The 25,400-nt window shown below is 37.2% G+C and overlaps 1 protein-coding gene across 7 annotated transcripts in view; it reads right to left on the minus strand.

The window, feature by feature from the left end:
- SPART (spartin) overlaps positions 1 to 25,400 on the minus strand; it is a 66,930-nt gene that overhangs the window by 3,840 nt on the left and 37,690 nt on the right. For all 7 annotated transcript variants that reach the window (XM_032294468.1, XM_032294471.1, XM_032294465.1 and 4 more), the window contains exons 2-8: positions 24,227 to 25,023; positions 20,636 to 20,833; positions 18,340 to 18,495; positions 15,585 to 15,708; positions 7,636 to 7,830; positions 5,376 to 5,534; positions 5,201 to 5,291 (exon numbers count right to left, since the gene is read on the minus strand). In XM_032294468.1, coding sequence (XP_032150359.1) covers positions 5,201 to 5,291; positions 5,376 to 5,534; positions 7,636 to 7,830; positions 15,585 to 15,708; positions 18,340 to 18,495; positions 20,636 to 20,833; positions 24,227 to 25,021 — 1,718 coding nt within the window. In that variant the 5' untranslated portion in view covers positions 25,022 to 25,023. The remainder of the gene's footprint in view (positions 1 to 5,200; positions 5,292 to 5,375; positions 5,535 to 7,635; positions 7,831 to 15,584; positions 15,709 to 18,339; positions 18,496 to 20,635; positions 20,834 to 24,226; positions 25,024 to 25,400) is intronic.

Below are 25,400 nucleotides of genomic sequence, written 5' to 3' on the forward strand. Positions count from 1 at the left end.
TATATGTGTGAAAGCACTTTGAAAAGTCTAAAATACTAAACATATATTTTTAAATATCCTATAAAATGGCTTTTCATCAGCTGTATTTTTTAATATATCCTCAAGTATCACTCCTGCTTTCCAATATGACTCAGAACTAGTTTTCCTAATAGGCATCTATTCTTCTCTTACTAAATAACTGTTTAGTTTTTTTCTTCAGATTCAAACTATACTGCTATAAACTCCTAGAAAGCATCTATCTGGCAGGAAATTAAATTTATTTTTGATCTTTTATTTTTAAACAAATTAACTTTAATTAGAGCTCATTAACTTGGATTTTATACACGAACACTACCAATTGAAAAATAATAAAAAATGAATATAAAGTAGCCCTAAATAAGTCAATAAGATTCAAAACTACAATTGAACCACATTTTTCTGAAATTTCTCCAATGTGTTCAGTTATACAGAACTGGTTTTGGGTAATATGACACCTGCCATTGAAGTTACTCCTTCATCCAGGGCAAATTTAAGGGGAATTTTAATTAAATTTCACTAAACAAACTAATAAACTTGCTACACCTAATTATAGCACAGTAACAAAAAACATAAAAGTCAATTTTCTACAAGAAAAAAGTATATTATTAAGCTTACATTCCACAAATATATATTCAAAGATAAAATATTGCAAGGGGAAAATAAAAATAGATCTAACTTATCGAAGCTATATTATTCTTCTTTAAACGCTTAAAGTGGAATAAAAGGAGCTTAAAGGTGAAACTTAGAAGCTATGTAGAGAGTGATGAATTACTGAATAGGTACTATACTGCAATTCAGTGTTTACTTATTGTTTTTCATTATTCCTGTATGTCTTCACATCCCCAAATATCAAATGAAAGTATTAATGTAACTGACAAAAATAAACTGAATCTTAATAGTTTCTATGCATTTACCTAAAAATTTTAAGAATAATGGTTATTTAATCCTCTGTACTGGCTTATCCACCTGAAATCAGATAAGGAAGTTTACAGAATACATTTGGTTTTCTTCCAGGCATAAAATTAAGGCACATTTAAAATAACTACTTTGGAGAGCAGCAACTGCTTACCATAGGCAATGAGAACACAAATTTTCCTTATTATACTACCATCAGTTGGATTAGAGTGCTCCACAAATGGTCAGTCTATCAAATTTTTGATAGTAAATTTAAATACAGAACAGTATAAATAAACCTAAGTGTATGTAAATAAATAAGAACAAAATTAAACAAAGGTACAACAAGCTCTTCCATTTCTTCAGTTCTATCAATAAGTTATTACTGGTTCAACACTTTTAGTTTCTTCTCTTAAAAGACATTTTCTACTTTGGGCCTGATTAGCTCCACAGGTGAGAAATAGTATTACTTAAATAAAACCTTTTATTCTCTACTACCTCTCCCATCTTCCTAAATTTCTAATGGCAGAAACTAAATTACTGCAAAGAACGAATCGTCTTCATAGTTAGAAATACAACACTACTTAACTAAACTATCACTTACCTGCTTTTTTAAAAAAAAACAATTCCATGAATCTTTGGAAGGATAAAAAGAATAGCAATAATACAATAGAAATAAATGAGCTGAGAATCACTGTTAAAAATATGCTATTCATCACATTAAGTTCTCCTCATTAAGGACCAGAAATTCAAAATCTACATTAAAATTCAGTATTTCCTTGTTATGTGAATCTCAAACTTTTATTAATTGTAGTTAAGTATTTTTTTTTCCATTAGAGTAGGACATGGAAAAACCCAATAAAGCACTTCCTATCTTCTAATATGGTAATCTTTTGGCCTAAAAGGCATTTCTGACTTTCTCCTGTTCTTGCTATTTTTCTAATTATGACTGATCCAAAGTAACCTCAGGGGCATAAAACAATGAATAAATATTAGTCAGAGTTCAGTGCCACAAGAGATAAGAAGTGAGTTGGAAGGCCGGAGTTTTATATTTCTATCAGAAGAATTTTAAATCTATTGTATGTTTTATTTTTAAACTCTTCTGGTAAAACTGACACTCCAAGATGATAGGCCATGTTGCTTTGATTCAAAGGTATGTATGCCCCAGAATGTAAACTAGTTCAGCCACTGTTGGGAAATTTCTCAAAAAACTTAAGATGGAACTACCATTTGATCCATTACTACCAAGCCCATTACTGGATATATACCCAAAAGCAAACAAATTGTTCTACCAAAAAGACACATGCACTTGCATGTTCAATGCAACACTATTCACAACAGCAAAGATACGGAATCAACCTAGATGCCCATCAACGGTGGACTGCATAAAGAAAACATGGTACATGTACACCATGGAATACTACACAGCCCTAAAAAAGAATGAAATCATGTCCTTTGCAGCAACATGGATGTAGCTGGAGGCCATTATTCTAAGCAAATCAATGCAGAAACAGAAAACTACATGTTCTCACTTATAAGTGGGAGCTAAATACCGGGTACTCATGGACATAAAGATGACAACAATAGACACTGTACTACTAGGCGGGGTGAGAGGGGGAACTGTGAGCTAAAAGACCATCTACTGGGTACTACGCTTACTACCTGAGTGATCGGATCATTTGTACCCCAAACTTCACACAACATACCTATGTAACAAGCCTGCACATGTACCCTTTAATCTATAATAGTTGAAATTATAAAAAAATTTAAAAATAAAGTAATCCCTATTTCTTTTTTTTTTTTGAGACGGAGTCTTGCTCTGTCGCCAGGCTGGAGTTCAGTGGCGCAATCTCGGCTCACTGCAACCTCTGCCGCCTGGGCTCAAGCGATTCTTCCACCTCAGCCTCCCGAGTAGCTGGGACTACAGGCGCGTGCCACCACACCCAGCTAATCTTTATATTTTTAGTAGAGATGGGGTTTCATCATGGTGAGAATGGTCTCGATATCTTCACCTTGTGATCCGCCCGCCTCGGCCTCCCAAAGTGCTGGGATCACAGGCGTGAGCTACCGCGCCCGGCCCAGTAATCCCTATTTCTTATCTTCAAACAACCAAACAAATGTACATGTGCCCCAGACAGAGAAGATCAAACCAATTAAGGATGGAAATTAAATTAGCACTGTAGAGCATAGGTTCTGATAAACCAAGAAACACTTGGTTTATATCTCAGCTCTACTACTCACTAGGAGAGTCTTTTTTTTCCTTTTGAGATGGAGTTTTGCTCTTTTTGCCCAGTTTGGAGTGCAATGGCACAATCTCGGCTCACCGCAACCTCCATCTCCTGGGCTCAAGTGATTCTCCTGCCTCATCCTCCCAAGTAGCTGGGATTACAGGTATGTGCCACCACACCCAGCTAATTTTGTATTTTCAGTAGAGACAGGGTTTCTCCATGTTCCTCAGTCTGGTCTTGAACTCCCAACCTCAGGTGATCCGCCTACCTCAGCCTTCCAAAGTGCTGGGATTACAGGCATGAGCCACTGTGCCTGGCTAGGAGAGTCATCTTTAACAAGGTATTTAACTCTACATTTTGGTTTCCTCATCTGTAAAATGGGGACGATAACAGTGTTGAAAATAAATAACACATATGAAAAGCAATGAACACAGTGACTGATACAAAAATAAGAACTCAACTAAATGCTTTCAGTAAGTGTATAATTAACACAATAACCAAGAGTTGTGAATACTATTAATATTACTCTTATTTTTTCCTTCTAAATAAACAGTAAGATCCAAACTAATTCAAGGCTAATAAAGGCAACTCAGGTCCTTCATACTAGATTTAGTTTTTAGACCTTGATTCTTCTAGTATTGTGTAAAGAAAGTAGAATCAGGTAGAAAGGCTAAGGACCTAAAAGCAGAAGACCCTGCTTTAAATCTCACCTTTAATAACACTTGTCCTAAATTTGTTATATAGTTGCTGCTTCAGCATTCATTTTTAGGCCTGACATAAGTTGCTTGAAACCTAGCTGCATCCCATCACCTTTGGCCTAGTTAAAACTTCCCCCTCCCCATGTGCTTGTCTGCAATACAGTCCACTTGTTTCTCATCTCACTGACTCAAAACCCAGCATACCCCACAGCTTCTGACCACAAGAAAACCCAACGGTCCAACACTAGAGTCACATAAAACTAGAGTCATGTAAATGAGTTCCCCTGTTCACACTTGTTTTTTTTAAGCTAAACAATCCAAGCCCCACTGGAAAGCCAAAGAAAGAACACCCATGGACCTTCATGAAGGTAGTCATACAAATCGCCTCTCCCTTGCTTGTGCTCCCTGTTCAACCCCCACCCAGACACTGGTTGAGCACTCTGCTGTCTCCAGACTTCCTGTTGGCCTTTGTGGGCACCCCTCTTCTCTCAAAGATCTGTAATAAAATGCTTCTGTTATTTAATGTGTGTGGTTGTGCTGCCTTCTCTGTGTCTCACCTGAGCAACACACCCAAACCTTGCTCTCCTCTTAGTCCAGGTCTCCTAGAGCGTGGCTATCTTAGTAGGAACAAACTGAACACAGGTCAGACAAGAGCCACAAGGGCGTCTGCCATAAATAAGTTCCCTGAGAGAGGGACACCTGGTCATGGGTGTGCCAGGATAAAGAAGTATCCTGTGAAAGGCACAGTGCAAACATGATGAGCTTTTCCTCTTGACCCACAACACAGCAGAACTAGAATTTACAGCTGCTCTCCAGGGACAGACCTTGAGGCCAAATGAGAAAGCACTCATAAACTAATCAGGTGAGCATGTACAAATCATTCATTTCTGTTTGTCCATTTCTCGATATATGAAATTGAAGATATACCATCTACCCATTCCAATACAAATGTACAGTGGTAATCAAAGTCAAGTAAGATGTGACATAATTTAACAGTCTGTATACAGAGTACGCTAATATTAACAAGGGGTGTAACAGTTTAATTATAATTCAAGTTTTTTCAGGCAGATATTACCCATCAAAAACATGTAGCTAGTTAATAAGGTATACAGAAATTCCAAGCTTTTAAAAATATTAAACCTATTCTTTACTGTAATGATGAACAAATGTTTGTAACAATTAGTAATATAAAGCAAAGTGGTAAGAATTCTATTATTATACTAGAAATATTATTCTCCCTATTTAAGAAAAGCAGAGAGTGAAAAAAATATCGTATTAAATACTTAATAGAAATATCTTCACTGTCATAAATTTTTACAAATGCTACAAGAGATTTAGTCATTAAAATAAAATTCAACTTACTTGTATCTGACAGTTTGTACAGTTTCTGCTGAAACATTGTTAACAATGCATTTAGCTGCACATTCCAATCCTTGCCAGACAGTTGAAAATCCTGTAAAAATAATATTTAAAAGTAAGTAAATCTAGTCCAAAGCAAACAGACATTCCTAGTTAAAATGCTGGGCCCCTTTGTTACCTTGAACACTACTTGCTGCTACAACCATAGCACCATCCAGAGGAGATTTCCCATCTTTGTCTTTTTTAAGAGATTCTGGAACAAGTTTGCTTCCATGCTTCTTGACATGTGGAGCTAGTTCTTTTCCAACGCAGTTTGCTACAGTGCAAACTCCATCTACTAATAGGACCATAAAAAAAGAAAACTTAGGAAAAATATATTATTCCCTTGATTTTTACCACTCATCTTGCAACATTCTTAAATGAGCATCTAAAATTGTTTTACCATATAATGTTACAATTTCTACTTAAGGATATGAAGTTTAGAGCCAAGGTCTCACTGTGTTGCCCAGGCTGGCCTTGACTTGGACTCCTGGGCTCAACTGATCCTCCTGCCTCTGCCTCCTGAGTAGCTAGGACTATAGGCATGCAGCATAGACTGGCTATTTTTTAAACAAAGGTTTTTGTTTGTTTTAAAGCTGTGTTTGCAGAGCCTACTAATGTTTATAACCTTGCCTCTTGGATATACATGTTCTTGTACTTCTGTTTTAGAACACCAGCTGCCTTTTCTTTGACTGTTACAATGCAAGACTGATCAGCACTTTTAGTTTTTTCCAGCTTAATGTATTCACTTTTTCTTTTCTTTTTTTTTTTTTTTTTGAGACAGAGTCTCACTCTCTCACCCAGGCTGGAGTGCAGTGGCGCAATCTTGGCTCCCTTCAACCTCCGCCTCCCGGGTTCAAGTCATTCTCCTGCCTCAGACTTCTGAGTATCTGGTACTACAGGTGCGTGCCACTACACCCGGCTAATTTTTTGTATTTTCAGTAGAGATGGGGGTTTCCTATGTTAGCCAGGATGGTCTTGATCTTCTGACCTCGTGATCCGCCCACATTGGCCTCCCAAAGTGCTGGGATTACAAGCATGAGCCACCGCACCCAGCCTAGTGTATTCATATTTTTCTATCAATAAATATCTCCATGAACTCAGTGAAATAACAGTAAAGTGTTTAAATCTATAAAAGTAAACAATCCAAAATCTGATTCAAAAAATACTAAATATCAAAAAACAATTTTACTAAATTTAATGGTAATCCATTAAGGTCCTATCTACCCATCTCAAAACACCAAATTTCAGTGCTGTGATTCTCTAAGAGCAAGGGGTTAGAAGCATATTGCTTGGGAAAGCTGGCACCAGAATGACTAAGTCAGCTTTTCTCAAACAACAGATCCCTCCCTCTTGACCCTCAACTGCTAGGCAATAAACTGTTCTCCTTGAAAGAATATGTCATATCCCTTAGAAGGATTCAAGGGTTCACATCAGCTGTGCTGCGTAATGACCTTTTGGTCATTTCAGACATTTCGTGGTCCCATAAAATTATAACGGAGCTGATAAAGTCCCATTGCTTAGTAACAGCACAGCCACCTTAACATCATAGTGCAATTACTTTGTTTTTAAAATAAATTTAGTGTGGCCCAAATGTACAGTGTTAGAAAGTCTACAACAATGTATAGTAATGTCCTAGGCCTTCACATTGACTCAGCACTCACTCACTGACTCACTCAGAGCAACTTCCAGTCTTGCAAGTGACATTCCTGGTAGGTGCTCTCTCAGGTTTTAAGCCATTTTTTATCTTTTATACTGCACTCCTACTGTCCTACCGTACCTTTTCCGTGTTTACATGTGTTCAAATAGACAAACACTTACCTTTGTGTTACAATTTCTTATAGTATTCAGTACAGTCACATGCTGTATAGGTTTGTAGCTTAGGAGCAACAGGCTATATCATACAGCCTAGGTGTGGGGTAGGCTGGAACGTTTAGGTTTGTGTGAGTATCCACTATGATGTTCACACAATGATGAAATCACCTAATGACACATTTCTTAGAACTTATTCCCCTCATTAAACAATACATGACTGTACATTCAGAACTCTTTTTCAAAGATACACACATTCTCCACTCCAACACATCAAAACAACCCTTTAACCAGTTTCTCAAACTTTTATATGCAAATAAGAATCACCTACGGATCTTGTGAAAATGCAGATTCTGAATCAGTAGGTGTGTATGTGCCTAAAATTCTGCATTTCTAAGGCTTCCAGATAGGCCCATGTGATGTTGCTGGTCTGCAGGTCCCACTATGAATAACAAAGAGAAATTGCTTTGTCCTAATTCTTTATTCTTGAGATTAAACCATCTAAATGAACATGCAGATTAAACCTGGATGAAGACATTATTTTAAATTTAACTTTAAAGAAGTAAAGTTATCTAGAATTACTTTACCCAGGAACTGACTGACTTTTGCTGCTCCTCCTGTAGCTTGCTTTGCTATATAAAGTCCCTTGGTGACAGCTGGACTAACTTCCACAGGTTTTTCTTCTGGTTGAATCCGTTCTCGGAGTTTAGAAGCACCTTTCTGGATTGCTTTGCCAGTAAACTCAGCACCTTTGACTAAACCCCAACTCACCCAGGAAGCACCTTTTTAAAAGAAAATTTAAAAATTGTATAATATTAGGTCTAATTATACTTTAAACACTTTAATAACATCAACCAGAAAAAAATAAAAGGAGTTTGATAATCAGATGCTAAGTGTGCCACGTCATAAACTTTCAAGCTAACTTTATACCTACAGTTTGCTTCCTAGAATATATACCTTTTCTAACTAATATTTGAATACTTAGGTCACATGTCACTCAGTGACAGAGTTCTGCACTACTCTATGCTGCCACGACAACTTGTAGGTATCTCTGTATGTTATTTACCACAGTATATTACTGTTAGGTATTAATTTTGAGTTTTGGTGCCATTAAAATAGGATTTGGCTAAAGAACCCAGATACTCTTGTTCTTTTTGCCTTAGGCCAGGCACCACTTTTCCCCATGAAATCCTGAGGGAGAAAGACAGAAACATCACAAAATGGAAATCAAAGAACTGTATCTCAAAACACCAAAGCAGAACTCTTACTTCCTTTAGGCTGAAAGCATTAGTCAGGGGGTCCTGTTCCTTTCTCAATCCTAAACCCAAACTCTTGGATCTCAGCACCATTTAGCTTGTTACATAAGCCTAAATGACAAAAACATGGCAACACCCAAATGCATGAGCAGAGAAAATCTAAAAGAGAAGAGAGAGGCCCAGATAATTTAGCCATTTCTCATGAGAGTGGGCCCTAGCCCTTTGGTTTGCTTATGCTTCTCACAGCCTGAATGACAGAAGTGCTTACCAGAGGAACAGAAGGATGGAAGGGCCTTCTCTAGTGAGGACAAAAGGTCCTGAGTCAGTGGGAATGTGGGGAAAGGAAGATTGGGAGAGGGATGAGAAAAGAAAAAAATATACAAGAACAGTGTCCCCTAAGATGGGAAGAAGTATTACCCTACTTTGCAGAGACTTCCAATTGAAAATACTTCTTTTTTGGCTAACCCTTAACAATAAGCTTTCAAAGTTGAACATACGAAATACTTAAGTATGTTCTCTCAAGGTCTGTGGCATGGTTTTATATGATTGATTACTCCAGCCCATGAGTAAGCATCCAGCTATCATGTGAAAATCATACCAGTTTATTTTAGAATGTTAACAATGAAAAGTGGCATATAATAAGTAATTAGAAATTTTATGTTTCTCTTCCTGTTTTAGTCAACATCTCCACCTCCAGCTCCAAGCCTACCCACACTGTCCTACCTGACAATCAACTTCTGGGGAAGTGAAGGATTCAAACCCAAACAAACAGGCACCATAAACAATAAAAGCCTTGAAGAAGTCATTTAAAAAATTATCTTTTTAGATTAACTTATAAGTTGAAAAGTTTTAAGAAGTAAGAAACCAGCTGAACTTGAAAACTGAGAAACTGTAAAACAAATGACAATGAAACAAAGGAGACTACAATCCTATAATGACACTATAAGAAATAAAAGGGATGAAGTACAATGATGACTGAGAAAAATAAATGGAAATGAGATAAACAAAAAGTCATAGCACTAATGAGAAATTCTACATGCAAATAATCAACAACACATCACCGAGACCTCTGTTCTGTTCCATTGGTCTATATCTCTGTTTTGGTACCAGTACCATGCTGTTTTGATTACTGTAGCCTTCTAGTATAGTTTGAAGTCTGGTAGTGTGATGCCCCCCGCTTTGTTCTTTTTGCTTAGAATTGACTTGGCTATGCGGGCTCTCTTTTGGTTCCATATGAAGTTTAAGGTGGTTTTTTCCAGTTCTGCAAAGAAGGTCATTGGTAGCTTGATGGGGATAGCATTGAATCTGTAAATTACTTTGGGCAGTATGGCCATTTTCACGATATTGATTCTTCCTAACCATGAACATGGAATGTTTCTCCATCTGTTTGTGTCCTCTCTTATTTCGTTGAGCAGTGGCTTGTAGTTCTCCTTGAAGAGGTCCTTTACATTCCTTGTTAGTTGTATTCCTAGGTATTTTATTCTCTTTGTGGCAATTGTGAATGGAAGTTTGTTCTTGATTTGGCTCTCTTTAAGTCTGTTATTGGTGTATAGGAATGCATGTGATTTTTGCACATTGATTTTGTATCCTAAGACTTTGCTGAACTTGCTAGAGGTCTCGGAGGCAACACAACATATCTACAACCATCTGATCTTTGACAAACCAGACAAAAACAAGCAATGGGGAAAGGATTCCCTGTTCAATAAATGGTGTTGGGAAAGCTGGCTAGCCATGTGCAGAAAGCAGAAACAGGACCCCTTCCTGACACCTTACACTAAAATTAACTCCAGATGGATTAAAGACTTAAACATAAGACCTAACACCATAAAAACCCTAGAAGAAAATCTAGGCAAAACCATTCAGGACGTAGGTGTAGGCAAGGACTTCATGACCAAAACACCAAAAGCATTGACAACAAAAGCCAAAATAGACAAATGGGACCTAATCAAACTCCACAGCTTCTGCACAGCAAAAGAAACAATCATTAGAGTGAATCGGCAACCAACAGAATGCGAAAAAATTTTTGCAGTTTACCCATCTGACAAAGGGCTGATATCCAAAATTTACAAAGAACTAAAGCAGATTTACAAGAAAAAAACTAACAAGCCCATTCAAAAGTGGGCAAAGGATATGAACAGACACTTTACAAAAGAAGACATACGTGAGGCCAACAAACATATGAAAAAATGCTCATCATCACTGGTCATCAGAGAAATGCAAATCAAAACTACATTGAGATACCATCTCACGCCGGTTAGAATGGTGATCATTAAAAAATCTGGAGACAACAGATGCTGGAGAGGATGTGGAGAAATAGGAACACTTTTGCACTGTTGGTGGGAGTGTAAATTAGTTCAACCATTGTGGAAGACAGTGTGGCGATCCCTCAAGGACCTAGAAATAGAAATTCCATTTGACCCAGAAATCCCATTACTGGGTATATATCCAAAAGATTACAAATCGTTCTACTATAAGGACACGTGTACACGAATGTTCATTGCAGCACTGTTTACAATAGCAAAGACCTGGAACCAACCCAAATGCCCATCGACGATAGACTGGATAGGGAAAATGTGGCACATATACACCATGGAATATTATGCAGCCATCAAAAACGATGAGTTTGGGTCCTTTGTAGGGACATGGATGAACCTGGAAACCATCATTCTCAGCAAACTGACAGGAGAGCAGAAGATCAAACACCGCATGTTCTCACTCATAGGCGGGTGTTGAACAATGAGAACACATGGACACAGGGAGGGGAGCACTACACACTGGGGTCAGTTGGGGGGAAATAGGGGAGGGACGGTGGGGGGTGGGAAGCTGGGGAGAGATAGCAAGGGGAGAAATGCCAGATGTAGGTGATGGGGAGGAAGGCAGCAAATCACACTGCCACGTGTGTTCCTATGCAACAATTTTGCATGTTCTTCACATGTACCCCAAAACCTAAAATGCAATAAAATAAATAAATGGGGAAAAAAATAAATAAAAATACATACAGTTTAGAAAACTTAAAAAAAAAAAAAAAAACAACAAACAAACATATCACCATGGAAGTATACAGCATACGTAAATATGTTAAAACTGTAAACACAGCAACAGAAAATGAGGAAATATAACATTTCATTGGTAACCACTTAGATATTTTAAATGGCATGGACAATGCAGATATAGATTGATTCTGTTCACATCTGCATCCTATGCACTTAATTAATGCTGTAGTATGGCAGACCATGAATGATTGTTGAATAAATGAGACACTGGCAGATGTTAAGATTACCTAACTCAAACCTAACTGCTACAGCTTTTAGGACACTGTCCACTTTTACTGAACAAAAGAAAGCTATCATTTATGGTTGTTATTAAAAACAGACGTCCCTGGCTGGGCATGGTCACTTACACCTGTAATCTTAGCACTTTGGGAGGCCAAGGTGGGCAGATCACCTGAGGTCAGGAGTTCGAGACCAGTCTGGACAACATGGCAAAATCCTGTCGCTACTAAAAAAACAAAAGTTAGCTGGGCATGGTATGGTGGCACACGCCTGGATTCCCAGCTACTCAGGAAGCTGAGGCAGGACAATCACTTGAACCTGGGAGACGGAGGCTGCAGTGAGCTGAGATGGTGCCACTGCACTCTAGCCTGGGTAATGGAGTGAGACTCTGTCTCAAAAACAAAAACAAAAAACACAGAAGTTCCAAATCACAGCTTTCTCTCCTGGTAAAAAGCTAACTGACCTCTAAGATTACATAGAGCTCAACTTTTCTGATAAGTTTTAATAATTTTACCATAAGAAATATGAGTTTAGAACACTGACCTATTTTCAGCTTTTGATATTCTTTATCTCTGGCTAAGAGCAGTGGAAAACTAGCAGAAAACTGGCTACCACAAGGCTACTGAATTCCCAATCACATGACATGTATCTTATGTTTGATGTGGTCCTCTAAAAACCTAGAAATGATTTGTTTTAGCACTTAACCATCCTATACACATCAAAGTATAAGTTGAATATATGATTGCTTTTTGATGTTTTGTTCATTTTATTTAATTTACGCTAGAATAAAGATCTTTGTGGATCTGACAGCTGGAAGACTGTGCCACCCAATGGAGTTTCACAAAGAATCTACTGAAGAATAGGAGGACTTCTTTGTCTATTCTTTAACAGACTGAATTAACCAAAATGGAAAAGTTTTTATCAGGGCCCAGAAGCACAAAAGGGTAGCAAAAGAAATACATAATCTTGGAGAAACTTTAGGGAGGCATCTTAGTTGCCTCCCTTCTGTTCACTCTCAGCCCTCGGATATGTTGGAATAGGTAGGCAGAAAGTGATCATTCTGTCTCACTCCATGTCAACTGTTTGCCTAGCATTCCAGAGTCCATGTGTAAATTAAATTGGGAAAGATTAGGAGGTTGAGAGGCGACAAACACTCCTGATGATCTTTTGCTATCTCACAACCTCTAAAGTGTTTCAGGATGGTTGAAGGTAGGTTGCTCCAAAGGTAGGCTCCATCAGTCTACTGTTGGCAACCCTCTAACTCCTCAAATTAGCTTACTAGGCCCTACTCCATTGATAACTGTATAGACCCTGACTTCTTAAAGAGTTAAGTCTAGGTTTCTCAAGTCTATACAGGTAAACTTGAAGCATGGTTGTTTTACTTTTTTCACTTTTTATATTAGGAAAACCTCAGAGTAGCTTTTAGTGATCTTTACTTATTCTTTGACAGTGGACAGGCACCAACCATGGGCCAAGATGAATGAGCTCAATTTATAGCCCTAGTTATTCCTTTTGTACTCAGATTGAATGGGTCAGGTAACAATAGTCTCTTGATTCAGATCATTTTCCCTAGAGTAAATCTTTATTATTTTCTGCCCCCTCCCTTTGTTTTCCTTGTACTGTAAGCATTTGAAGAACTAGTTATTCTACATATTAAAAAGCTCATAAAGAGACATACACTGATAGGCAGTTAAATGGTTTATAGTCACCAACTATGAGGATATTACTAGAACCCCAGCCCTGAAGGTACAGGATAAAAAGGAAAAGAGGTACTGGCATTAAGAAACTGAGAGGTCTTAAGTAATAAAGAAGGCCTTGGAGTGTTACCAGAACATAGTTTTTGCTTGTTTTAAAATTAGGCACTACTGAAGAGTTCTTCTAAAATCTCCAAAGAGATCTCTTCCAAGGATTAACTGGCTCTACTGCTTAGCACCACTGTGTGGTAACCATAGTATCTAGGAGGCCTGAGATTTAGTGGCAGCTGGTAATTTCTAAAGATAACCACAAACAGTGTCTCCTCTTCTGAATGTTCATCTTTCCAATATGATCCTGACATATGATCCATATGATCCCAGTGGGAAGTGGGGTCTATGTCACATTTCTTGCATCTGGGCAAGCTTGTTGCTTGCTTTTAACCAAGTGATGCTGGAAATTTCCAAGAATATGTCAGCAACGGTAATGCAGTTTCTGTATATTCACTGGTTGATTCACATTTGAAGCCCCAAGTCACCATACAGAAGCCAGACTAGCCTAAACCCACCACACTGGGTGGAAGTCCAGCCACAAGAGGCCATGTGTAGACTCTCTATTTGGCAGTTCTAGGCTTTGACCTCTCCCAACCTAGACGCTAGAGGTATCAGCAATGATTCCAGTTCTCAGCTGTCAAGTCACTAGCTAACCTTTGAGTCTTCCCAGATGAAGCCCTTAGATACCATGAAAGAGATACAAGCCATTCCTGCTGTGACCTTTCCAAATACCTGGCTCACTGAATTCCGCAGAAAAAAATTGTGGCTTTGTGCCTTTGGGTTTGGGGCAGTTTGTTAGATAGCAACAGTAAATGGAACAAACTTATAGCAGTATAAACTCAAAAAACTTGGGAAAAAGACCTCTGAATTTAGTGTGTGGGGGTGACAGGCAAGTTTTCTGAATAATGGCCTCCGAATAATAATGCTTAGCAGCCTATAAAGTTAGGGGGTAGGGTAGTAAAAGTGAAAAGGTTTTTCATTGCTATTTCTTTGTAAATCTCTTTCAAGGGTCAATTTTAACTAATGCAATTACATTTGAAAATTTGGCTTTATCTTTTTGTCTTGTCTCAAGTATAGTTCTTTGGCACTAGAAAAAATATTTTATTCGTTCTTGGTAGCTAATTATTTTAGCTTGTTGGTTTTTTATGTTGAAGATTTCCTCTGCTTTATAATAGATCTTTTAAAATGGATTTTAGCGAACATGAAAACCTGAATTGACAGTCGTTTAAATGAGTCAAGACCCATTTAATGGGGTTATGAATTTGACTTACGGAATGGTGATTGGCAATGTTTTTTTAAAAACAAAATAAAAGGTATAAATCAGAGAGTCACTACAGCTAAAAAGCTACATGAAATGTTAACCAATTAAAGTAGAAAGACATATGTCACTAATGATCATTCTGATTTCCGAATAATTGATCTGAAGCCCTTTATAACCACAATTAAACACTAGAGACTACTTCTCAAAGGGCTTGGTTATAACCCTCAGATGTTCTCATGTCTGCATTTCTGTGTAGTTAGGCAGTGCTGCTTTGCTTCCAAAGATGAATGAATATGTTCTTATTTTTTGGGTGGGTATCTGAGTCCATTTGTGCTGCTGTAACAAAACATCATGAACTGGTAGCTTATTAACAACAAAAGTTTATTTCTCACAACTCTGGAGGCTGGGAAGTACAAGACTAAGGTGCTGGTAGATTTGGTATCTGGTGAGGGGCCCACTTCCTGGTTCACAGAATGGCACCTTCTTACTGACTCCTCACATAGTGAAAGGGACAAGGCAGCTCTTTGGGACCTCTTTTATAAGGGACTAATCCCATTGGTGAGGGCTCTTCCCTTATGACCTAATCACCTCCCAAAGGCCCCACCTCCTAAAACTATCGCCTCAGGGATTAGGATTTCAATATATAAATTTTGAAGGGACACACTGACCACAGCTGAGGGATAGGGGTCGGGGGAGGATAAGAGGGAGCTTCAAAGGGGAAAGGAAGGTAACCAATTTTAGATTCAGAACTATTAAGAGTTTGAAGAGTCCTGAAGCTTTTCACTATCCATTTTCCCAACAGAAAAACAGAATAGGCCAGGAAGAATTTATACCTGTACGACAATATCAGATATTTTTTAAAGACTAGTTCCTTCTACATTTATTTCTAAATTGATTATTTAAAACCAAAATATCTTTCTCAGTAATCCCTAATAAACAGTATCTTTATTTGGTTCCAAAGGCTTCAGTTAGACAGGGGAAAAGTTAACATTACAATAATACCTGACAAAATGTTGTGAGCAACTTTCTCACTCCATTCAGGTAATTCTTTTGGTTTTTCTTCTGCAACTGGCTCACATGGTACAATGTGACTCAGATTAACTTCTTCACTTGAAGTATCTTTAGCCTAAATAGTAAAAATGTTTCAAAATGTGAAGAGTTAGCACTAAGAGGGGGAAAAATTATAAGCATTATATAATAAATATGAAGCCAACAAATACTAGATATAATTAATGAAAAGTATCTCCATCCAACCTAGTTACCAGTATGATCTTATAAAGCGTAATACCAGAATTGCCATGAAGTTGAAAACTGTTCTGGTCCATATACATCTTGACTGGTAAGATTTAAATTCCAATGTAAGTCCAATATGGATTTATCAAATCATTTAAACTGACGTTTTTCTTTTCTGGACTAGACTGATTGCCTTCAAACAGTCATCATCCCTAGAGATTAGTGTGTACATGGTACTCAGTAAGATTAAAAGATTTTTGTTAAATGACTCAATCAGTAAGCAAAGATGAATTCACTAACTGGTTTTGGCAGAGATCAAACAAATGTCTAATTTGAAACAAGAAGGAATATATAAACACAGAATAACCTGCTATTCCATTTAGGTGGAACATAGAAATATCTGTACTTTGCTAACTGAGCAGCTGTTAAGAGAGCTTGGGCCAACACCCAAACTCTCAAAGCTAAATGAACTCATTCTAAAAAATAAGAAGCAGGCTAACTCAGGCCTCATAGTATTAATATCATAAAATAACTTGAAAGTCAAAGTGGCCAGTAATACAAAGAATGTCACATAAAATATAATAACAACATTAAACAAAAGAAGTTCTACATGGGATAAAAGTCACCCATAAGTAAAATCTAAAGCTTTTAACTGTACATACTGTTTAATATCATTTGATTTTTTTTAAACAAGAAACTATATTTTAAAACATGAAGTTCTAAATGATATGGAAGAATTTCCAAATATAATGTTAAGTAAAAAACCAAAGAGCAAAACATTATGTTTTACATGCCACCATTTATGTTAAATATTATTTGTGTGTGTATACATATATTTAACTGTGCATAAAATATACCTAGAAGGACAATAGAAGTTAATAATTATGTGTCTGAGACCACGCATGCTGGCTCATACCTGTAATCCCAGCACTTTGGGAGGCCAAGGTGGGGGACTCACCTGAGGTCAGGTGTTCAAGACCAGCCTGGCCAATGGTGAAACCCCATCTTTACTAGAAATACAAAAATTAGCCGGGCATGGTGGCAGGTACCTTTGTAATCCCAGCTCCTCGGGAGATTGAGACACAAGAATTGCTTAAACCCGGGAGGCGGAGGTTGCAGTGAGCTGAGATCACACCACTGCACTCCAACCTGGGTGATAGAACGAGACTCGGAAAAAAAAAAAATTATGTGTCTGGACAGGGGAGCTAGGTGGTTGGTGAAAAGGAATGGGGGCAACTTACTTTTCACCATATATTCTTTTGTACCCTTGTGATTAACTTTAAAAAAAAATGTTTAAGTAAAATATATTTCTTGGAACCATTTTGGACTCCCAATATCCTCATATAGCTGGTCTAAGATACTCAACATAAACCACAGTGATACTTTGCAAATAAATGTAGGATATTCACATGATATTCATCAATTCCTAAGATAATTACTGAGCATTTACCATATGGAATACAGCAATAAATTCCAGGCAATACTAAACTGTCTGTTATATGATACTCAAGACAACATTGTTTTATTCATACACTTGCTTATATTACCACTTCTGCCTAGAATCCCTTTCAATTTGCTATTCATATAGCCAACTCTTCTTTATCCTTCAAGACTCATCTTAGCTATAATGTCCTGTAGGAGGGAGCTCCTCACTGCTTCCCATACGACTCATCCACCCACACTTATCTATTAGGCTAGGCTGTATCTTCTATGTAATGGCAACATTGGATAGAAATGATCTCTTTGCCGATCTGTCCTTCCCATTAGACAGTAAGTTCATTGAGTCAAGAAATTTAAACTTTTTCCACTATCTATGCCTAACATTCTAGCACTCAATATTTCCTGAACAATAATCCAAATATACCCGTTAGAGTATATCACATACTCAGAGCCTATGAAATGAAAGAAGAAACCACTCAATGTATTATTAAAAATCAAATCTCTGTCCTGTTGCCCATCCATAAAAAAACAAGAAACTGAATAAAAGTGTCAAAATGTAAGAAAAAGAGAGACAGTAGCATATTTAGCTCCAAGCTCTTGGTGAATATAGGAAGGCAGAGAACAATAGAAAATAAGAAAGTTACGTGAATCATTAATGCAAATATAAAAATCTTTTGGCCAAGTTGATGGCTCATGTCTGTAGTGCTGGCTACTTGTGGAGGCTGAGGTGGGAGAATCATTTGAGCCCCGGAGGTCAAGGCTGCAGTGAGCCATATTTGCGGCACTGCACTCCAGCCTGGGTGACAAAGCAGGACCTTGTCTCAAAAAAAATAAAATCTCTCAAATAGTTGGGAAAAAAAAAAAATCTATCCCCCAAACACACAGTATCTTTTAAAGTAGTTTAGTAAAACACACTATAAAAGGGAAATATTACAACTGATTCTAATTCTTTTTGCCAGTGATCACTATGTTGACTATGCACAAGTTGCTTTGCTTTTAGTATATGGGAATACGACCATATAAATATATGAAACTGGAAAAAGGTACTATTAGAAGACAACACACACACTACTCTGTTACTTACCTTTTTGCTGCGTTTTCCTTTATGACGTACATCCTTATTGCCCTGGTCCAACTGTTTCACATCAGTGCCAGAGGCTTCTTTCAGTTGGTCAGAGGAGGGTCTACTTCTTCCAGGGATTTGGAATTCATTTTCTTCTTCTGCCCTGTTCCAGTTGGCCTAGAGAATAAAGGTTTAAGCTTAGCTCAAATCAGAATTTTTCTTTGATGACTTTCTGCCAGCTATATTACACCATGCTCAAATGGCATACTTGTTTGAATGTGAGTTTGGCAGTCTATAAATAACAACTACTTTTGCTTTTTTCTCTATACTCTTGTTTTGTCTCATCACCAAACCCCAAACCTCTGAGTTCTTTGGTTCATAGCATATGCCTAAGTAAGTTTCAAAACATAAAGTAGAAAAGACAACTTACAGCAGTTGTTGGTACAAGTTATCTTTAAATCAGATGCAGCTACACTTAAATTCAATCAATGAATAAATTTTAGGTAACATATACAAGACAAAATGAATTTACAGGCAATTAACAAAACTCATGTCCGCTCTATTACACATTATTGGAATGTTAATTTTTTTTTTTTTTGAGACAGAGTTTCATTTTTGTTGCCCAGGCTGGAGTACAATGGCACAATCTTGGCTCACTGCAAGCTCCACCTCCCGGGTTCAAGCAATTCTCCTGCCTCAGCCTCCCGAGTAGCTGGGATTACAGGCATGCACCACCATGCCCAGCTAATTTTGTATTTTTAGTAGAGACGGGGTTTCTCCATGTTGGTCAGGCTGGTCTGAAACTCCTGATCTCAAGTGATCCGCCCGCCTCAACCTCCCAAAGTGCTGGGATTACAGGCATGAGCCACTGCGCCCAGCTGGAACGTTGACATTTAAATTTTCTACATAATATACACTTTGCTGAATGAATGCTTAAGAGTAAAAACAAGTCAAAACTATAGCTAGTAACTAGCTTATGTTTACAGGTGAAGTTCTGGACAGTAAAGCAAGCTAAAGATAACATACAACCAAAAAATAAAACTGAACAGAGAAAATAAATGTACAGTCTAAAAGTCTGCTTAGTTTCTTTCCTAAAGCCCAGTAATACAGGTCCAGTTAATACACGGGTGAAGGGAGAAATGGTTCCATATATTAGGTCTGTGAATACTTGAGAGCATCATTTCATTCAGTTAGTAAACAGTGAAGTGAAGATGATCTCTTTTATTTGACCATATTCCTGCCTTTGTGAATTCCTCCCCACAAGTACAATGAGGCTACACACTTCTGTATGCGGATCATGTATTTTTTCAAATAACTGCTGCTATGCTAACATACTGGTTTGTTGACCAGTAGGTCATTCTCAGGTGAACAGGGGCTGATTTTATATTTATATCCCCCACCTTTGTGGTCTTCTGTTCTCATACTTTGCCCATCCCACCACTTAACATAGTACCTGATTAATGAATTCCAAATATCTGCTGACTGAAGGAGAGAATAAAAGATTATACTATCATAATGCCAACCTCATTCAACTCCAGATGACTGTCAATATTCATCATCAAAAATATTTTTCTCTCTTGCTACAAGAATATATAAAGTCTCTCCACAATACTCTATTCAAATTCCCTGTTAAACAGAGATACTCTATTTCTACATGTACATATGTGGACAGAGGAAACATGTCAAATAAGGAAAGTTTCAGGATGATCATATTTTAAATCGTATTTTCTTTTTATTTGGCCTTCATTTACCACAAGAACAAAGATAATCATCTCAACCAAAACCTGTTTCTTCCTCAGAATGCCAACCATGCCCCTTAAAATATCTAACATAACCCATCTACTAAAGCTAAAATTATCTTCCCATAACCATTTAGTCCCATTAGTTCACTTTTCCAGATGAGCAGAAAAACAGTAGTGGAAACAATAGCTAACATTCACAGAGCATTACTACTTGCTAACACTGATATACGTACTTAATGTATGAATTTTTGATTTTCACCACAGCCCAGTGAGGTGGACGTTGTTATAACCCTATTTTATAAGTAAATTAAAGTGTAGAGAAGATTAGTAACACTGAGCTAAATAGCTATTAATAGGAAGAGTTTTAATTCATATACAGGCAATCTGACTCTAGGGCTCACAATCTTAACCACTATTTACAGCAAATTCCAAGCACATAGCTGTGAATACACAAACAAATGATAAACTTTCAGTCTCCTAACCTTGATCACAGTAAAGGTTATTAGTTTCTCTAAAAGCAGAAGTGCTTATGTTAAAGTAGATTTTTTCACCCTAAAGATGATCACACAAGTTACCTGGAGCCGAAGGTCAGACATTTGCCTTAACAGATCCTCAAAGAGCTCTCTATCATCTTCTGGTAACTCAGAGGACAGGACGACCCCCACAAAGCAACCTGCTGCTTGTAGCATTGTATCAGGAAACATGTAGGCTCCAGCGGTACATTTCAGAACTGGAGATCTATCAGGAACTAGAGGGTATAACCAGTCACAAACCTAAAAGGATTCATTAGAAGAAAAAATATATACATACGAATGAATGAAACTAGATTTTCACTTATGTTTTGATAAAATTGTTATATACTAGAAAATAAACACTTCAAAGTTTGAAACATATTTTAAAAGGCTTTATAGAACCATCAACATATACAAATCCCCAGGAAAATTAATCATTTGCTAGTCCAATCTTCCTGAAATAAGGACTGCGCTAAATATGCCATAGCTCCACTAACTATAAAATCTTAAAGCTGATGGCCTTAAATAGCCCAGTGTTAATCAATAATGACTCTAGCTTTAAATAAGTAATAATCAAAGTAAATTAAGGTTTCCTTCATTATTCTAATCAGATATTCCTTTTGTGGTAAACTATTTTCAGGTATTATTTACTTGAAATATTTACTGAAATAATAGTATTTACTGATTTAATGCTCATAACAATCCTATGAAATCAGTTACTATTACTGTCATTTTATGTACAAAAAAATTGAGGCACAGAGAGGTCAATTAACTTGCTTAGAATCAACAACTAAAAAGCGGAGCTTGGATTTTAACACATGCAATCTGGACTAGAGAGGCCAAACAATTATTTTATTTAGAAACCCAGCACTCACAGGCCGGGCAAGGTTGCTCATACCTGTAATCCTAACACTCTGGAAGGCCAATGGGGGAAGGGGGTGTATCACTTGAGGTCAGGAGTTCAAGACTAGCCTGGCCAGCATGGTGAAACCCTTCTCTACTAAAAATACAAAAATTAGCTGGGCGTGCTCGCACATGCCTGTAATCCTAGCTCCAGCTCCTTGGGAGGCTGAGGCAGGAGAATCACCTGAACCTGGAGACACAGGCTGCAGTGAACCAAGATTGTGCCATTGCACCCCAGGTTGGGCAACAGAGCAAGACTGTGTCTCAAAAAAAGTATAAACTCAGCACTCACTCACAACGTGGAATAATTTTTTGTACTAAACCCAAGTGAACCTGACATAACAGAATAGCTTCAGTTAACGTTTATGGATTGTCTATTGTGAAATCAAAGCAAAATAACAAAAGCTCTCCTGCAGTATCATCTGGGGAGGTCAGCTTGCCAGTACACACACAGATTTAAGCTCACATCCTGGCTGCCTTATTTCTAATGCAATACTTTCTTTGAGAAAACAAAACATAACTGTGCTCATCATTAAAATACTGTCTTATCCGCAAATTTTTAACATTTCATTAGTTATATACTTTAATATGTACTAGAAAAAAATACATATTTCCCTTAATTTCAGTTATTATTAAGATGAAACTGATGAGGGAAAATTTAGTGTAAAAATATAGAGCAAGTAATAATAGCAGCATGGAGTTGACAAAAAAAAACTGCAAAAGTTATTCTAAAATAAAACTTAGCAAAGGTTCTTTTTCTTCACTATTCCATGATTTCTCTCAGATTATCTATATCCTGGTCACCTTAATGGAACTGGAATATCCCCAAATTTTCTTTAAAAAAATAATACTTTGTCGATCTTTCCTGGGACAGGATATTACAGATAAGTGAGCTCATCCACCATAGCCTGATTTTTCCCAGTTTCATTTTCAGAGGGCAAGCTCATGTCCAATTTCTGCATAAACTAACTATAGAGTTAACAGGTTTAAAAAGTATTTGGTATTAAAACTAAAACCAAGAGAAAATGTTTTTTGGAAGTTCTAGAATTCTGTCTACCTAAAACCAAAAAAACCTTACTTTAATTTCCTATTTAGACCAACAGTGATTTCAACAGTGATTTTTAGCATAGGAAGTATCTTAACTTCTAATATTCAGTTGGCTTATTAGTCTTATTATTTTTTTTTTAGGAAGAAAACATTCAGTGAACTGTATGTAACTCCTTTTAAGGACACACTACTACAAATACCTGAATAGCCTGTTAAAGAGACTCAAATTAAATTTTGGGTGAAATTTTAGTTTTCATTTAGGACAAAAAATATAGATATGAGAAAGATTAAAAACAAAATTAAAAGCATTAAGGACAAATGTGTATTGAAGTACAAGTCATTTCAATGGATGAGTGAATGTGACCCCAGTACAGTATTTCCACCATTCACTACCGCCATCTCCAGTTGCTAAGGACCCAAAGATTTTTTAATTTCATCATTGCAATGCAACACTATTACTAGAAATTATTATAGCTTTTATCATTCCCCACCACAAACCCTAATTAGTATGTCTACTCTTTTTAACCTTAAGGTTCCTTCCCTAAAATAATCTACAGGATTCAAAATATACTTCCTGACCAGTGTCAAATATTTCCTTTCAATAAAGCCCTCAAAGTATCTTCCTCACACATCGCTAGTAAGCCTCTGTCTTTAAACAACTTTCAAGTTGACGCCACATAAAAACTACCCAAGAATCAACAGTAGAGTATGCCGAAAGAGAAAATAAATATAGATAGCCTGTGCTATTACTAAACCACATTATGTGGACTGTGGATAAAAGCACGTGCTTTGCTTAAATAGTGATTTTTCTTCAATGCAAACTCCTTAGTTATACTCAACGTACGCTGAGTCCTCATTTCAAGAACTCATCTTCCTATACCTACATCCAATCTTTTGAAACCAGGTTGTCACTGGACCACTATCTTCAGAATACCTCACTAAATCCGCAGCATTGCCCTGACACCAACCTTTATGTAGCATCACTCTTCACTCTTGGACCAAGTGCATTCTGGTAAATTTATCTGCTTGGACTGTTGAAAGTATCTCTTAAAGTAGCACCACAGTCTCTACTTCTAAACCAGGGTCTCTCAACCTTGGCATAGTTGGGATTTGGGGCAGGGTAATTTTTTTTTGTTCATGAGGGTTGTCCTGTGTAAACGTGTGGCAGCATCCCTGGCCTCTTTCCACTATGCCAGTAGCAATCAACCTCCAGTATGACAACCAAATATGCCTCTAGACACTATCAAATATTTTTTGGGGAGGCAAAATTACCCCTGGTAGAGAACCACTGTTCTGGGCCATGGGCTGGGTCTTGCCTGTTTCAGACCCTCAGCTAAGTCTTCACAATATTTGTGAATATTTACAGCTACACATCCACAGGAATCACATAAATCCCTTTTGAAATTAAACTTACTAGGTTTCTTCTTCAGATAAAGAATTAAAAATTTAAGGATGACCACTCTTCTCAAGTTTTATCATCATAAACTTAATGCCAAAATAAAACTATTAATATACCTTTTTTAAAAAAGAAAATCAAACACAAACAGATGTTCAAGGCTGATAAATTTCATGGAATATATTTAAAAACAAAGTAGCATTTATTGTTATCTTTTTGTACTTATACTGGACACATAAACATTAACAAATAAAAATGAGGTAGTCTATACATATTTCAAATTATGCTTCCATTTTTCTTTGGCTTACCTGAAGAAATCCGGGAGGACGGTTTAGAACCGTATCAAGGGAATTATCTAAAAACCTCACAATTCGAAGGTACCCAGGATACGAAGGTGCACTAACCTCCCCTGCAGGATTTACAAAAAAAATCTGCACTCCATTTGGTATCAAAATCAATTCATCTGCATCTAACCCTAAGGTCTCAAGAGGCGGCGGCTGAGAATGATTCCTATAAAACTCTTCTCCGACTGATGAAAACTCCCCGGAATCTGTTCCATAGGATACAGTGTAGTGACCTTCAGCAGCCTGAGGAGTATAAGCAGGAGGAGCTTCTGCTGGACAACTTTGCGATGGTAAAGAGAGAGATGCAACTGCCCCTGCACTTGAAGTGCTCCCATTTACTTCAGCATGCTGGGGAGCTGAACTAAAAGACTGAGGTTCTGGTAATTTTTCACCCATGTCTTTAGGTGGAAATTCTGGATATAGCTTGGGCACCTCCTGAAGATCATTCTGTAGAGAAGTGGCAAGACCCTTCTCTAGAATTTCCAGTCTGGTGCGTACATTCTGTAGTGTTTCTTTCATTTTCTGCTGCATCTGTCTAGCAGATTCCCACCCAGGGCCTGTATGCTCAGGCTCTGTTGATGAAATGCTGATCCCTCTGAGCAGGTGTCCTATTCCTTGCTTATAGTAGTTCTTTGCTTCTTCCTTCTGACCTAATTCATCTGTATTCAGACCTTTGTTAACAAATAAAAAGGCCTTCTTATATGCTTCTCGGATGATCTTAATTTCAGCAGGTTCTCCATTTTGTGGCTCTTGCTCCATTTCTGCAAAATTGGAAACATTATATTTAATTATCTTGCTTAGCTATTGTTTACTTATTTAGTATCCATTATTTCCTACTTGAATATATTTTAAGAGGACAAGTGTCTTGCTTATCTTGGTTTTGTTCACTATTATATTATCCTCTAAGCCTACTATTAGGTCTGTCATGAAGAAAGCACTTATGTATTTGATGAATGGATAAACAAATGAAAACTCTTGGTCCAAAATACCTTAATTTAAAAACATAAGAGAATAAATCAGAATACTTCTATTAAATAATTTTCTTGTTCCAGTTTCTTATAATAGTTTCCTATCATACAGCTTTATGGTTAAAACAAAAGTCTCATTCTAAAATTCATTATAATATAAATCCAGATTA

The sequence above is a fragment of the Sapajus apella genome, unplaced genomic scaffold (assembly GCF_009761245.1).
Source record: "Sapajus apella isolate SASKATOON/1434 unplaced genomic scaffold, GSC_monkey_1.0 scaffold32, whole genome shotgun sequence".
In the NCBI taxonomy this organism is placed as follows: Eukaryota; Metazoa; Chordata; class Mammalia; order Primates; family Cebidae; genus Sapajus; species Sapajus apella.